Source organism: Sylvia atricapilla, chromosome 1, assembly GCF_009819655.1.
Source record: "Sylvia atricapilla isolate bSylAtr1 chromosome 1, bSylAtr1.pri, whole genome shotgun sequence".
Classification (NCBI taxonomy): Eukaryota; Metazoa; Chordata; class Aves; order Passeriformes; family Sylviidae; genus Sylvia; species Sylvia atricapilla.
In genome coordinates this window covers 43,338,561-43,355,046 of record NC_089140.1, presented here as the reverse complement: position 1 = coordinate 43,355,046, position 16,486 = coordinate 43,338,561, and the positions used below count along the sequence as shown (strand labels likewise).

Genomic DNA, 16,486 nt, shown 5'->3' with positions numbered 1-16,486 from the left:
TGTCACCTTTAACTAGAACCCATCATGATGAAACTAATTGGTTTTCTAAGTATGTCATGATTTACAGTCCTAAGGGAAAATGAAATTGTTAGCTTATCAATAATTTCACTTCTTTATGTCAGCCTGATCTTTTCAAATTGCAGTTGATAGTAATTACTTAATATGATAAGTGATTTGGCACATCTAATTCCAGAAATTGTCATTTTCTATCATTACTTACTCCTAAAGGTGTTAGTTTTGATAAATTCTCTGAGAGGGAGTTAAAAACATTAATCCTGCAAATAATTTGTATTCATTATTCCAGTGTTGTTGCAATCGCAATCCCAAACACAAATGCCTAATAAGCTTTATCTGGATTTTATATTAAGGTTCTCTTTATAACGTGTTAGTAAAAACCTAGCGCAGAGTCAGAAGGTGTTTGATAAATGGTAAGCAGTCAGTCTATGCCATAGGTGAAGAAACATTTATGGCTCTTCTAGATGTTTTCTGTTGAAGTTCTTAGAATGCAGTGAAGTTTGGCAAATGCTGCTCATGTGTGTAAAATACTGCTAATATGTATCAGTCATATGTTAATCCATTACAAGTAACTTCTGAACACAACCTGAGTGTGAACAAAACCCTGTTTGCTCTCTCAGATCAAGTTAGTGGATCGAAACTTTTATCAAACAAAATTTGAGTGGAAACAAAGAGGTAAAAAAAAATCCCAGAATGAATAATATTAACAAGGCCAGCGTTGTGACAACACTCCTATTTTGTATACAAATACCTGTGGCTCAGGAAGGAACTGTGTGGGAATGGTAAAGGGTGTGTATTTTCAATGTAAATGTCTTAAAACCACACCATGGTCCCTCCCAGGAGACAGCTTGTTGGCCAAGACAAGAGCCTTGTATTCCAGAATGCCAGGAATGGCTCTGCAGGATAAACTATGTATTCATTATTATGATGGAGAAATAGTATGCTTTTTTCCATCCTCAGCTGGCAAAATGGGTGATTACTCCTTCAGAGGCATAAAAATTTAATGCAGCCATTTGTCAGTTCTTGTTCTAGGTTGTCACTGCAGTATCAGAGTGCCGTCCAGAAATGTTTTAATTTCACCCTACGGTTTAAGTGCCTGAATCTTACTCTTGCTATGGGCCTGCCATTTGCCATTCTGCAGGTTGTCTTTTACCTGTAACCTTTCACCTGCAATCTTCCTCCACACACTCTAGGAATTGTGCCTTTTTTTTCCTTCTTGTTCCTCTCCTTCTGTTGTGGCTGTGAAGTTATTCTGTGGGCTTGCACCTATAAAACTCTGTTCTTGGTATAACTGATTCTCATGGGACACAGTTACCATCAAGGTGGGAATAATTTTCCTTTCTCCTCTTTTCTAATCCTTGTTTTGTAGCCTGTTTTAGAGGAAAACGAGAATGAGTGCGTAAGATAGAAAGTATTAGTCATTTAAGTGGCTGATAAATAGTAGTACAAAAATATAAATGTCTGTGCTAGATGGCTCTTGCCCCTCATGAAATCAGGGTTTCTTGAGCACTAATAGCTCGACAGACAAGAACAAGCAGTAGGAATTTGAGCAGGTCCTGGTGGAGATGGCATACTTATGGAAAATAATACAGTGATCACATGTTGTACAGGAGAGGTCAGTTGTGTGGGAGGCCACTCATTTGGCTCCACTCAGGAGCCAGAATGTAATTTCCCTTTCCCTTTCACTCTCTCTCTGTCCTTCGCTCATCCTATCTCATTTTTCTCTATTCTGCAGAAAGAACTATTGCTACTAAAGGCAATATGGGCCATTGTCTGTGAACCCCATAAAAACATCTTAGTGCGGTAGTTTATGTCAGCATCCTTTGTGTAACATTAAGTCATGTGATTAGCAGTTGTCAGCTCTTTTCTTTAGTTTTAACCTCCCTAAAAAAAAAAGCATGTGCAATGGAGTGTTTACTTTAAATAAAGAAGTTTTAAGTGAACCTTGAGGGAATTATAGAGAAGAAAGGTGTTTTGCCTTCAAGTAGATGTGTTGCTAGCTATTTCTGATAAGGAAGGCCATGTCAGAGAAATGTAATTATATGTGAATGGGGAGATGAATAGGTTAAGCATAGTTCTTTGTTCCTAGAAAAGACCCTTTCATAACCTCAGACCAGAAAATCTTGTTTTCCATGTAGTAATCCTTTCAGTCAGAGGAATAAAACTACATCCTCCAGCCCCTGGTGTTAACATTCTTTCACACTGCGTCACAACACTGAGTGTTGAGTGTTGAAGATGAGGGCCAAAAGCCTGGAACTTTATCTCAAATGCTGTGGAAGCCAGAGTAAAGAGCAGAGCTTAGGTCTGACATCCCTGTTTGAGTTGCTAGGAGATGCAGTGAACCTTCTTGCTCTTGTCATATTTTCTATTGTGCAGTAAGCTTTACTGCCAGCTACAGTACATTGCTATAGTTCTGTCAGAAGATAATCAAAACACCCTAGCGATTGTCAGCCATGGTTTTTCACTTTCCCAGGAAACTGGAGAGAACTGGAAGAACATTCATCATTGGTAGGGGATCCAGGAACTTCGAAAAAGCTTCAGCTACAAATCTGTGTGGGTTTTAAAGGAGGCTACACCAGTAGCACAGGTCCCCATCTCTGTCTATCAGCAATGTCTGTATTGGTTGGAATCAGCAGCACAAGTTGTCATAAATGCATTAAACAGTGAGAGTGGGAGTACCACAGTTGGTGCTGGTGAGCAGGATGGACTGTGTAGCATCTGTGAACTGCTAGTGCTTCTCACCATTTCACCAGCTCAACTCATCTCTGGAGGAGCTGACAAGGATGTTGAATTTGCCTTTTAACTGTACAGGGTTCATCCTTTAGAAAGCACTGAGCATTCTGACCCATTCTTCAACTTCCCCCTCTAAAAGTAAGGATATTTTTGTCTTGTAGCCAATCCATCAGTGTTCTGCTACATAACCACTTGAGATGGGTAGAATGGATATGTGTCACCTGCTTACTTATATGAGCTGGAGGTGTTTCTAAGACTGTTCTATCCCTGGGCTGTGTACTGATCACCCCAAGTTTTGAGTGTCAGCCTCAGATGAGCTTAATAGTGTGCCTTGGCTGTGAGATTTCTCAGAAATGCTTATTTGAGACCAGACATCATTTACATAAATGTTGTGAATCTAGCACCGGTATCTTCTGAGTGGTTGAACCAGTACTGTGTGAAGAGAAGAAAAAATTCCTTGCCTGAATGAGATCACTTGTTTTTGATCAGAAGTGGCATAAGTTGTTTATGAATTTCTTTTCTGAATGTGATATGTCTTGTGTGAGATTCACAAATCTTGAATTACAGCTCCTTCAGTGTGTTATGTGCTTCTCTGTGACTGAGAGGACTGAATTCTGGGAAAACTTGCTGGTCCTCTGTTTTCAGAAGACTTTCTGATCATGAACCACCTCACGATAATAACTTTATGTGTTTCTGCTCCATAAAAATTACCTTACGTAATGTTCTGTTCTGACACCTAGGCTGTTTTCATAATGACCACCAATAAAAATGGCACAAAGAGATCCTCTTGTTCAAATGCACATCTGAAGCAGCCCTTGCATGAACCATGGTTTAATGATGAAATTGGTAGTTCTGGGTTAACAGTTGAACTCAATGATCTCAGAAGTCTTTTCCAACATGTAATTCTGTAGTTTCTAAATCTTCTATTAACACTTTCCACCATTCCAAACTTTATTATTTACTCCTTCACCATAGTCTTGACACCAAAAAAAAAAAAAAAAAAAAAACCAAAAAACCAACCAACCAAAAACAACAACAAAAAACCAAAAAAACAAAACAAAAACAAAACAAAAAAAAAAAAAAAAAAAAACAAAAAACAAAAAACAAAAAAAAAAAAAACACAAACAAAAAAAAACCCAAACGAAAAAAACCCAGAAAAACCCCACAGTAAAAATAAGTGCATCCTTATCTTTTTAAGTGAAATACTAATAAATATTCTGAGTTTATTGTGTCTTAGGATTTCTTTCAAGAATACATATAATATATGTTTTTAATATGTGTGTACAGTGGCAGTTTTTAAGGTGTTCTAATATTAATCTAGCAAGCATATTTAAACAGGACAAGAAGAAGCTTGAGATTATATAAATGTAAATACTATTAAGGCTTATCATAGTTGAAAGGAGAAATCCTCTACTAATGAGAAAAAAAATTCATTTTTTGAGGTTTTTTTAATCAAGGCAATAAAGGCAGAGGGATTTGAGAGGAAAAAAGACAGAGGAATCACCTGGATCCCCATGCAGCACAGGAGTTACATAAGGGAAAAATCTGTTCCTGTATTACATAAAAAATGGACATGTGTGCATTTGCACACACACAGAAGGAAAGAGGAGGAAGAAACCCTGCTGAACTTCCCATCTCCACTGACATTCCCACAAGTTCAGAGTGTTATTAGGGAGGGCTTTTCCATCTGGTAGCTCTTCAGATGACTCTGCAGGATGCGACCTTTAAGCTCCTGGTAATGGACGAAGATGTTATTGACACCTCTGGACAATTCCAGTTTCATCAGGAGACAGCCTGGTTCTCCCAGGGCTGTCTGCAACATCAGCAGCTGCTGCTGGCCCCAGACAGGGCAGCAGAGGCCTCAGCAGAGGGTGCAGCCACACCAAGCACATGCCAAATCCCTGTGAGGAGGCAACCATTGGTACAGCCTCAGGAGCACAGGGGAGGCTGTGGGCTTGGCTGGAGAAACAAGAAATGCTTTCATTTCCACTTCATTCCCCGGGGGCAAGTTTCCAGAGGAAATCTCTGATAGTGATTAAAGGCAGCTCTTCTCTCTTGGTGGATGTATTTCTGGGACAGAAAGAGAAAAAAACCACAAAACTATCCTGTCCTCTTGCCTAGAGGGATGGCAGGAATAAAGTAGCCTTTCATGCAGGAGGAGACTCAGTTCACTTGAAAGTGATTTTTCTTGAGGCGTCAGAAAGAGACAATGCAGGATATAACGCTGCCTGCTATCGATTGGGGTTTTGCTCCATCCATTAAAGTGTAGTGCCTCCTTTGTCATTTACAAACTGTGCAATTCATTGCAGCAGCTGAACAGGAAGGAAGAAGAAAGAAGCCAAAGAAGTGCAGGGGAGGCAGGAGAACATGTTACAAGCTATGCCACGGGCATACAACAAGAAATGCAAGCTCTCTAGCCCTTTCCTCACAGGCCTGCCCCATGTCCTGGTGTGCAAGCACTCTCCTAGAGAAAGCAACTGCTATCATTTGTCTTGCCTTAGGGTACAGGAATGTCTCCCGACACCTCCAGTCCTTTCTCTGAATAGCTTGTGCCACATACTGTCCAAATTTTGGTTCTGCAGTCGTTGCCTTCATTTAGCCACTGGTTGCACTGTTTGCTTTTCTTTCTCTTCTGAAAGTTTTGTAAGAAAAAGGAGTAAGGGTGTTTGGAAAGACAGTTTCCTTCACTGCAGAGTAACATCTCCCAGTGAGGGATCTGTGTCTCCACATCACAGGCACAAAAGAGTTGGGACCTTCCAAGTGTCAACATTAGTTCACTGGCTGTTACTGAAGAATCACAGACACCTCCAAGATCACTGAGTCCAACCCAGCCCTAACACCTCAACTAAACCATGGCACTGAATGCCACATCCAGTCTTTTAAACACATCCAGGGAGAGTGACTCCACCACCTCTCTGGGCAGACTATTCCAGTATTTTATCACTCTTTCCGTGAAAAACTTTTTCCTAATATCCAACTTATATTTCCCTTGGTGCAGCTTGAGACTGTGTCCTCTTGTTCTGTGAGTTGCTGCCTGGAGAAAGGGACCAACCCTCACCTGACTACAGCCACATGAAGCTGTAGAGAGTGATAAGGTCATCTCTGAGTCTCCTTTTCTCCAGGCTAAACAACCCCAGTTGTTCCCTCAGTTGTGCCTCACAGGGCTTGTGTTCCAAGCCCACCATCAGCCTCATTGCCTCCTCTGGATGTGCTATTCATCAAGAATAGCTGAAAGGAGTTTGTTCAGAAATTCTCCACAAAGTGGTTTAAATTAAGGTGTATAAAAGAAATGCCAGCACAGTGTAGTCTTGGTAGTCCATTACCAACATTTGCAACATTACTTAAATTAACAGTAGATGGTTTAGAACCAGGTTGCTTTCTGTTGCAGATTCTCTGTTTGATAGGGAAAGAGCTTGCACAGCCCAGAGCTGTCAGGCATTTGGAGGAAACGCTAAGTGACTTTCAGAATGACGAATGCAAACTTCACAATGTTTACCATCAGTGTCAGATTGCAGACTATTGCATTAGTTTCCTCTCAACTGAAAAGTTAATTTAAGAGCAAAAATGGATCGATAAAAAACAATGTCAGATACCAAATCAATACTGGGTATGTAGGAACAGACTGGAAATTGAGGTTGGCCTCAACAGTGCAAGAAAAATATTTGAGAATTGTTTCTCGTTATTACTTACCTGCTTAGAGCTGTATTCTGAACTCTGTTGTGATTATAAAAGCTGGATAAACAGTAAGACCTGTATAGGGAATTTCCTTAAAATGGTATTTGTTACATCTTTAGCTTGAACTGTGGGAATTGCCAAGGTCAGAACTGGATCTTGGTGGATAAGTGAAGATTAAGCTTTATGTAAAACAGTTTTATTGGCTTCTTGAAGCTTATGAACTGGGAAGTGTCATCTCTCTCCTCTCTTATTCTCTCTCCTTCATTATACTATATATATATCGTATATAGTATACTATATATACATCAATATATTTAATAAGAGCAAAATTGCTCTTTCTTTCTGTTTTCCTACTTCCTCTAAATTTTCTAATCTGTTCTTTCCTTTGCTTTATTGTCCACATAACCCAATAATATTAGTAACTTGCACATAGAATATTTAAATGAGCTTTAGGTAGTTACTGAGAGTTGTCATCCCTACATCTCAAAATGCTTTGCAAAGTAGGGGAAAATTCATAACTGCATTTTACAGTTAGCAAAGGGAACCTGAGATTTTTTTTCTCTCCTGAAGTAATGTTCTGTGCCACTTTTATTTATTGTAAACTTCTTCTGTTCAAATACCATGGAAATTTTTTTTTTCAGGCTTAAATAATCCTTTTACTAAGGAAAGATTGTGTGTATGTGCATAGTATATGGCTTCATATAGGTCAGGCCTTGTTTAAATATGCACATTGAAAAAATATTCATGTTGGAGGATACTAAAATTAAGGAGGTTCACTTGGACATTCGGGAGAAAGCTACTGCACTTCTCCAGTGTATTTCAGTGTCAACGGGAGGAACACAAATCCTGTCTCCTGTTTCTCCTTTTTATTTGATATTTTACAGTTTATGTATAAAATACAGACAGCATGATTGCTCTGTGGGAGTGCTTCGAGTAAGTGTGGAGACAACTGTGTGTTAAACTGTTTTGCCTGACAGCAACCTATCAAGATGAGAGTGGGCAATGCTTTTGCCTTGCTTTCAGACCCAAATATGAGCTTATTGCACTCCAGTGTCGTGTTACAGAGCACTCTCTTTGCTGGGAGAGAAGGGCTTTTATTTCTTGAGCCTGACTGCTTCTCCTGAGTAGAGAGAAAGTGTTTACGGGGGATTTCCCCTTAACGTGAGGGCCTGTATCTGCCTGTCTTTTCAGTTGGAAAATTAGTTTCACAAGACAAATAACTGAGCTGTAGGCTAGCTGGGAGAGCAAGCAGATGTGCTTTCTGCAGTTGGAACAGGGTTTTTTTTTTTTTGTCTTTTCCTATTCTTCACTCTGTCACCTTTTCACTGTGATGAAGATACCCCTCCTCCCCTGTGCAGAAATAGTCTCATATTGCTCCAAAGCCATATGGTTTGCCTTCTCTTTTTCTGATGTTTGACAAAATCTCTAAATCTGGAATACTTCAGAGACATCCCAACAATTACTGTTAGACAATGGTTGGAAGCTCAATGAAATTTCTGGGGCTGAGTATAAAGTAAAAGTAGTTTTTGGTGCAGAAACACTTTGCTAAGATATATCACGTATGTACCTTGCTGTAGACGAAGTGTTTTAAGATTAAAGGAATCATTCTAGTTCCTTTTGGAATTGTATTTCTTTCTGTTACCCAGCATCACATGTTTTGTCTCCACACTTGAAAACATCTCCCTGAAGGGAAATAGTCATGTTATTAACCACATTAACAACATATTACAGATAAGTCTGTATATACAAGTCCCAATATACATTTGCATGTACAATGTAGATTTTACTCCTGCAGTAAAAGGCATGAATAATACTATAAACATTAGAGGTGAGCATCTGAAAGCTTGGCATTATCACTCTGCCTGAAACCAGAGGAAGGCAGAACATTTGAACCGGAAATTATTAAGAACCTGTGAGTTGTTATGATGAGAACAAGGAGATATATTTCAGTAACAAGGTAGGACTGTTTTGCTGTAAAATTGACTATTTGTAAATGAAACTATGAAAAAAATAAAAAAGGGATTTTAATCTATTCTTAGGGATAAATTTTAAATGCACTATTAGTTATCTGTATCTTTGTGAACATTTTACTGATTTTCTTACTTTTTATTTTGCTATCAGACTTAAAGGAGAAAGCAAGATAATTGCTGATGAGAATTTTTCTAATCATGAGTTTAATACAAAACTCAGTGTTACTGTGACAACAGTTTTGTACTTAATACAATGCATCAGGTTGTTCTCTCCGGTATTTTCATTTGTACTAAGTTCCTTCTTTTTTTGTCCTCTTAAATGATCTCAAAAGATCCTCAATCTTGCTTATGTAACACCTGAAACTACAAGACTGGAAGATGACAACAAATGAATCTGGATGTCTCTCTTACTGCCACATCCAATGTATATGTTCAAAACCTGATGTTTGCCCTGGGCCTGTTTCTATTAACTGTTCTCTGCATAGTTAACGGTTGTTTTGGTTTTTTTTTACCTCTCTGTGCACCATTATTTGTGATGATTTAGTCAACTGTGGAAATTGGGCAGTGCAGTTTTTGTTAATTATTCAATCTGTACATAAAATTTTCCTGCAGAGAGTGATTGCTATTTTTTTTCACAGGTGCAATGGGAATGCATTAACCCCAAGTACAAAGCAAAGAAGAAGAACTACAAGAACTCAGGCATTGTCATCCTTAACCAGTGCAAGGTAAATATATGTTTTGCTCTTTGACTGTTTCTTTACTAAGCTCTCAGTGATATATTTTAATGGTGCTTGGAACAAAGTGGAACTGCCTGTAGAATAGCAATGGAAACTATCCCCTACAAAAAGTAAAGGCAAGGACTTGAATCTCAAAAGTTGCCTGCCCTCAACTCTTGTTTCATTTGTCTTGCCGTATCCCTGCTCTTGTGCAATGGAAAAGACAATACTTAACTCTAACACCTAAAGACTTGTCAAGTTTGTGTGTATTACTTTTAATGCTTCCATTATTTCTACAAAATTGCTCTTGTTCCTCCTAAACAAACAGCAGAATTTCCTCTCACTTCCCACTGAGAAGCTGGTTCTACTTTTTATGTGAATTTTCCTTTCTGTAGGTTTAGAATTTTGATATTTTTTTCCCGTTATAGTTTTGTTTCTGTCTCAAACTGTATTTAATGATTCTTCCTTTACCTTATTCTCAGTTGATCCCTCTCCTCCTTCCAATTTATTTTTTTTTCAGGCAGTTCTCTTATGTTTTATCAGTACACAGCTAAGTTGAATGTCTTGCTTTCTTGTCCGCAGATACACAAGATGCATTCTTTCTTAGATTATATCATGGGAGGCTGCCAAATACAGTTTACAGTAAGTGTCTTACTTCTCTAACTTGTTTTGAAGAAAGGGAATCCCCTTAGATACCAATTCATTACTTTCAGAGAAATGATTATTACATGCCATTCCTTGGTAAATTATTAAGTTCTTCTTGCAAAATGTATTAAGGGCTGGTCTTCCTTTCCAGAAAGAGTCCTCCCTTAGTTTCCCCTGAAATGGTGCCATACTGAACGTCATACACAGACATCCAGCCAGGCACTTTTCTCTGTCAGCCTGGGGTAAATGCTGGTGTTTCATATCTCAGCCATAGCTACTAAGTAAGATGGTGCTACAGGGGGACACAGTTCTAATTTAGAGTGTACTCAGAAGCTATTCAGTTCAAGGAATAGGATGTAAAGGGATTTGCAGGGCTCTTCATAAACAGAAGTACAGGTTTTTATATTTCCAGTTAATGAATTTAGAAACATTTAATGATATGTGGGTTTGATCTTTTTATGTATCATGTATCTAAAAATTAATATACTTAATATAATGTAATACGATGTATCAGGTTTTCCCATAGCATAGGAATATGGATTGTGGCTCAGTTCCAATCTGGTTTATGTGACTTCTAATTTATGCCTGCTAAAGGGCTAAAATCTAATGCACAAAAGTAATATTATTCTTCTGAAGATCTTTTCTTTTCCTGTAGCATCCTGTCCTATTTCTTCTCCCACATATAAAGTATCAGACACTGGATGCTACTGACATGTTCCATTTCACATTTTCCAGACAAGCCTTCATTTTCCAAAAAAGATTTGACAAAAAAAGGAAAGGTTTTTTTATTGTACTAGAAATTTCCAGCAGTAGCTATAGACAGCAGTGGATTGTCTTCTTGTGTACAGGTCAGCTTTTTGAAGTGTTAAACATGGACTTTGCCCATAGTCATCCCAAATTCATTGGATAACACCCAGAACTGAGGACTCTGTTTTGGTTTTGAAGGAAATGCCTTCTGCAGTGGACAACGATCTTTGTAATTGTCTTCTCTCATATAAAGCATACTGTGTAATTACCTCTCTGCCTTACCTGGCTAATTCTTCTTTTATCCCCATGTACCAGCAATGCACATTTCTCCTTCCAGTCTGAAACTTGGCAGTCACTGGAAACCCCTTTAATTTATATTTTCTGACATTTCCTCCCTAAAATATGACTGGAAGAACTCAACTATCAAATGTATTCAAGGTCATTTTTAGAAAGACATTAATGCCTTCATGTTATATTTGAAAGCCTTTTCTAATTAGGGCATGTGGTTAGGCGCATGCAAAGACCAGAAAATAGGCATTTCCCACAAGTCCAGCTCAGCAGCAAGAGCACTGCCACCATTAGAAAGTATCTAGGGATTTACATATTAAGTTACAGCTTTTCAAACTCTGATTTTTTGTAACTGTTTTCCAATGGAAGAGGGTCTTCTTAGTGCAAGGAAGGGTTATGGCGATTTGCTTGCCTTTAATTTACTTGTCACAATTTCCTATTAGTAGACTGTGAAACACAAGTTAAAAAGTGGTAGGGCAAATGGGTTAAAGTGCAGAGTGGCTTCTACTATATTTTCCTGTATTTCATTTTACTAAAATGAAACAAAACAATTGGTAATAGAAGGCTTGAGCAAGCTCATCTTCATGGATGGGAACTGAGGACATAAAAGAAATGGAAGATTCATTATACTGTCAACCACAGAGATCCCTGAATTACTGTTGCCTTTAAAAGTAAATCCATAGTATTGTGTAAGCTCATCACTATCAATTTTCAACCTGCACAGAGCCAGGGTAAGCCCTTGTGACGTCTCTGTACTTATAGCTGTCTGTATACATAACGTAGTGGCTCTACCTAAACATCGTCATAAACTGGCTCTCCATGTACTTTCCTTCACTCTTCTTCCAGCAGTCCTCAGCACAGACTGGTTGTGAGATGTGGTGTTGTTTTCCAAAATGAATTCTCCCGTGGTCACAGAAACAAAAGGATGCAGCCTACTGGGAAGATACTCCATTCTCCCTTACTTTCGGCATGCATCACATAATCTCCTCTTCACATAGTTCTAATCTGATTAATTCAGACCACTGAAACAGAGGAGAATTGTCCCTTGGACTTTGCCAGATTTCCATTTTTTTTTTAACTGTAGTGGATTTGGAATTGTTTGAAACTCTTCTGATTTGTGTATTGTTGTTGTCGTTGTCCTAATATTAATGACATTTCTGTTGAGCTCATGCTGTGTACAGGCAGTATGATACGATTATGATTTGGAAGAGCACTTGCTGAGAGAGAGAAACTGGGATGCCACACACACATTTGTTAACAAAAAGCTGTAGTATGATGTGCCTGCTAATTTAAGGCACTAATGGAAGCTTTGGTAACATCATGCTGTGCGTTCTTGGGATACCTTTTACCTTGATTGTAGAAACATGGTTTGTAGTTAGAAAGAATGTCTCTGAAAAATGAAAGTAAACTTTTCCTTCACTTTAAAACCAGTTATTAAGAAGCTTTCATCTATAGAGATCAATAGTGCTGATTCCAGCCCTCTATTTTTATGCCCAGTTTATTGCCAACACTGTATCTCTTATCAGACAGTGTACCCTGCTGCAGAAGAAATGTTCAGAGGTTGACAGTGCAAATGGGTCTGTAGTCAAAAGACATTTTCATCACTTTAGGAAATACAGCAGAAAGGATGTGTAACATGCATAAAAGGAATGGTAATAGAAAGATATATTGGACAGATGCTCTCTCAGGCAGGTCACGGTATTGGGCAGCCTGATTTGTTGCTGACAGATCTAGCAGGAGGTCCCAGCTATGTAGGATGTTTGGAGTGTAGTGAAAATCACCCTTTTACAAGTCTGAGGAGAAAAAAAAAAATAAGAAGCTGGTACAGAGTGCAGTTGTTACCCTGTTATGCTCTTATTTAGCTGAGGGAAGATGACTGCTACACTGGAACTGATACATTTGAAGATACACTGATGAAAATCAAATGTACACACTATAAAAAGATTCCTATTTTACTGCCCAAAAGATAAGCTCAGTGATATTAACATACCTTCAGTCATATATTAACTTATTTTTACAAATCTTTATCCAAAGTATTTGCACAAGACCTTGGTTGGTCCTGTTGGGTAATGCTAAAGGAGCAGAGCTCATTGTTGTTTTGGAATCGTGGCAATTTACAGTGGTCATCTTTCTTAAAAGTCCTCCCTGTGGGGAGGAGGGAGTGGGAGTCAAACAGAGATTTGGATGAAATTCAAGCACACTGCATCCAAGTACAAATATTCATAAATTCTTCATCATAGGAAATTAGGATATTTTTTTACTTATCAGCAGACCTCTACTGCAAAGACCATTTCCAAAAGGAAGCTTGTTCCAGGAAGTTGGTTTTTTTACTTTCCCAAACACTAGCCACAGGCTTTTTTCCAAGCTTATGAAACCCACTCCTTATTCCTACTCCATATTCTTGATTTCATTCCATATTTCATTTCATTTCCATATTCTTTGATTTCTTTCAAATGAAGACTTGCCCAGCTCTGTTTTATGTGTCACTAAAGTCTTGTTAATGTGTTTTAGTGTTTTGAGATTATCACTAAAAACATCTGCTTTTAACAATTTTCCAGGAATCCTCTTTGTTTCTCTATCTTACAGTGGCATTTTTGTGCCTTCTGTAATCAATTTAAGGTTGAATTAATACCAGAGAAAATATGCTTATTTTTAAGAAAATATGCCTACCTTAAAAGATAATTTTCCCCAAACTGATCTAGTCTGTACAAGTATCCATGGATTTATCTTGAGTTTCACAAACCACTAATGTTGTTTCCTTCCTCAGTTAAATATGTGTAGTGTTCCTCAGTTCCCTTACAAGTGAAGTCATGAGAGGTTCAAGGTTGTCCTTTGATTTATTCAAGTTAAATCCAGATACCATTTTTTAAAAAATATCTATGTGGAAAACAAACTCAGTGCTTGGGTGCCTGAACAGTGAGTAGGAAGCAGAGGTGAAAGATTACTCTTATTTGCAAGCCAAAAATCTCATCTCTCCCCTGACCAGATGTGGTGAGGTGCCTGGGGTTCATAGATGATCAAGGCAAAGCAGGGATTTCCAGGCCTGCTAGAGGCTAATTTCTTCAGCTAAAGATAGAGGTGGAAAATCACAACCAGTGGAGTAAAGCCATGTTGGGTAGACCTAGTATGATATTTCCCTTTTACGTTTCAGCAACAAAAATAAGTTTCAGCAGGGCTGTGTAATTTTTTTAAGGAAGCATGAAAATGTCATGTTTCATTTTCATTTTGAAGCTGCATAAAGCACTGTTCCCTGTGCCAAGCAGAGGCTGCAGCTGGGGAAGCTGAACATTTGCAAAAGCAAGCTGTGCCTTCAGAGTTCTTTTTGCAGCCTTTAGCAAGACCCTTTCTTACCTTTCAGCTACACTGTAAGACTGAAATCTGAACTTGCTGCATTTGTCTATTGAATAATCAGGTGTAATGGGATTTTTAGAGGAATAGGTTATTGGACACAAGGACATTTTATAAATGGCTTTGTTCCCTCGTAGGACCCTTGGGATTCTTGTTGCTCCTTTTAGGAATTCCTATAAAGCAGCATCACAAATTCAGCAGAGGACTTTCTGATCCAGAACGAAGGAAGATACATGCCAGAGCCTACCTTCAGTGAGAAATATGAAGAGTATTTTAAAAGGGAGAAATTAATTTTAAGATGATTCATTAATACTTCCCACAATCTTCTCTAAGGTTTTTCAAAAACAGCAAAATCTTTACTGGATTCAAGCTTTCTTTTTACCCTGCAGCTCATGTTTAAGCTTGCTATCAACTGTGAAATTGGGAGAGTTAATTATTCAATCCTTAGATGTTTTGAAGAGAAAAATTACCAGACAAGCAATATATACTACTACAGCTACAGTAAGGATTAAAATAGCTAAGAAATGTCCCTATTTGGAGTTGTAATTTATAGTTTTAGTAGGACTTGTAACTCTCTATGGACATTTTTGCTGCAAAGCTTTTATGTCCTGAATGTCACCTGAGCTGGAATAATTTAATTAAATATGAGAACCTAGAGATACTTAATTTGATTCATTTGTATTAGAACATAATTTCCCCCATAGACTAGCAATACAGGTAATTTTTTACCTAATTATTCCGTTATAGCTTTATTATCTCCTATTTTATAAACTGTCATTTGCTTCTACATATATTTACCAGTACAATCCTGATTCCAATTTGATTAAGAACACTGTAAAATGACCTTTGCTGTGAGGCTGCTGTCTCTTTGCTGTGGCAGATTATTTCTGGTAAAGATACATAGTCGATGCAGTTGTATTTATGCTCAGAAGAGCTCTGCAACACATTGACTTTTCTTTTCCAGGTAGCTATAGATTTCACTGCATCGAACGGCGATCCTAGGAACAGCTGCTCGCTGCACTACATCCACCCCTATCAGCCCAATGAGTACCTGAAAGCTTTGGTAGCTGTTGGGGAGATTTGCCAAGACTATGACAGGTAAATAGCCAAGTTTGATTACAGAGTTGTCTTTAGAAAGTGTTTTCACAGTGTGAAATTAATGACTGCCTGTGGCTGGCTGCAGAGGCTCCGTGTTTAGGCACTTACAAGGAATGACTGCACGTCAGAAAGATTAGTCTGCCTGAACCTTCTCTTGAGAGTGACACTGGGTTTAGATTAGTTTCATGATAAAGAAAGTCACGGTTCTTGCCTGTTTGGCTGATTTGTGTGTTAAGTTTCAGGTTTGTGTTTCCATGTTAAAATTACATGTTAGAGTGGATTTTTCATGTGTTCAAGATTAACAATTTAGGGCCAGTTTGGCAGATTCTGGCAGCATCCTGTCTGATACAGTTGGGAGTCTGTGTCCCACTCTACTGAAGAGTGTTCCTGAGACATTGTCTTTGAAACTGAATTTGTAGTTGCCTAAACTGCTTATTGATGATGCCTATTTTTAGAAGTAAACCCATGGTTTTTTTCAGTGTTCTCCTGGCCTGCTGAACATTGCACTCTCTTCTAAAATAAATGTTGAAAGGTAGTGTGTGTACACAACATGCCTTTAAATAAATAAACAAATGCAAGTAATTGGACCAAACATGCTTTGATTACATTATGTACTTCTGTTGCTCTCAAATAGACTGCTTGCTTCTATCAAATTAATTGCCCAGTATTAATTTAATTACTAAGTTCATTTCCTTTAAATGTTCTTTCTCTGGTGGTGAGACACAGTACCCTTACATAGCTGTTCTTTCTAATCGCACATATGAAAGATATCCACCCACCACTTTGCCCTACGTAAATACCAGATCTCAAGAAAACAATGGTATTTCCAGTCAAATTTGAGTTATACTTTCTCTATAAATTGTGGAGGGACTTCAGTCTATGGTTTGCATGTTACATGTAGCATATACCAACTAGCCTGCTCAGAGGCACTTCCATTTGCATGGTAATGAAATGTCTTCTCAAAGAATGACAAAAAACACTGTTCTGATATGAGTTCTATAACTATATCTATATCTATAAGAATTTGATGGTCAGATTTAGTCAATGAGGCTGAGAAAATTAATATTTTATTGTAACTGAGCTGAGAATTTCCCAGTGATTATGCAGTAATTTAATAATTACTAGCAATAATTCAGAGTATTAATAAACTTCAAAAAATAAGGAAAGGAGTAAAAAGAGCTGGTTTATGCACACAGAATTTTTGATCTTATCACTTAAGTTGTATTTTTTTAAAAAAATTAAAGAGTTAAG

The 16,486-nt window shown here is 38.0% G+C and overlaps 1 protein-coding gene across 1 annotated transcript in view; it reads left to right on the top strand.

Annotated features, from left to right (window-relative positions):
- The window catches only part of CPNE4 (copine 4), a 187,242-nt gene that overhangs the window by 134,025 nt on the left and 36,731 nt on the right, over window positions 1–16,486 (top strand). The window contains exons 9-11 of the mRNA XM_066320811.1: window positions 9,032–9,118; window positions 9,692–9,751; window positions 15,102–15,235. Coding sequence (XP_066176908.1) covers window positions 9,032–9,118; window positions 9,692–9,751; window positions 15,102–15,235 — 281 coding nt within the window. The remainder of the gene's footprint in view (window positions 1–9,031; window positions 9,119–9,691; window positions 9,752–15,101; window positions 15,236–16,486) is intronic.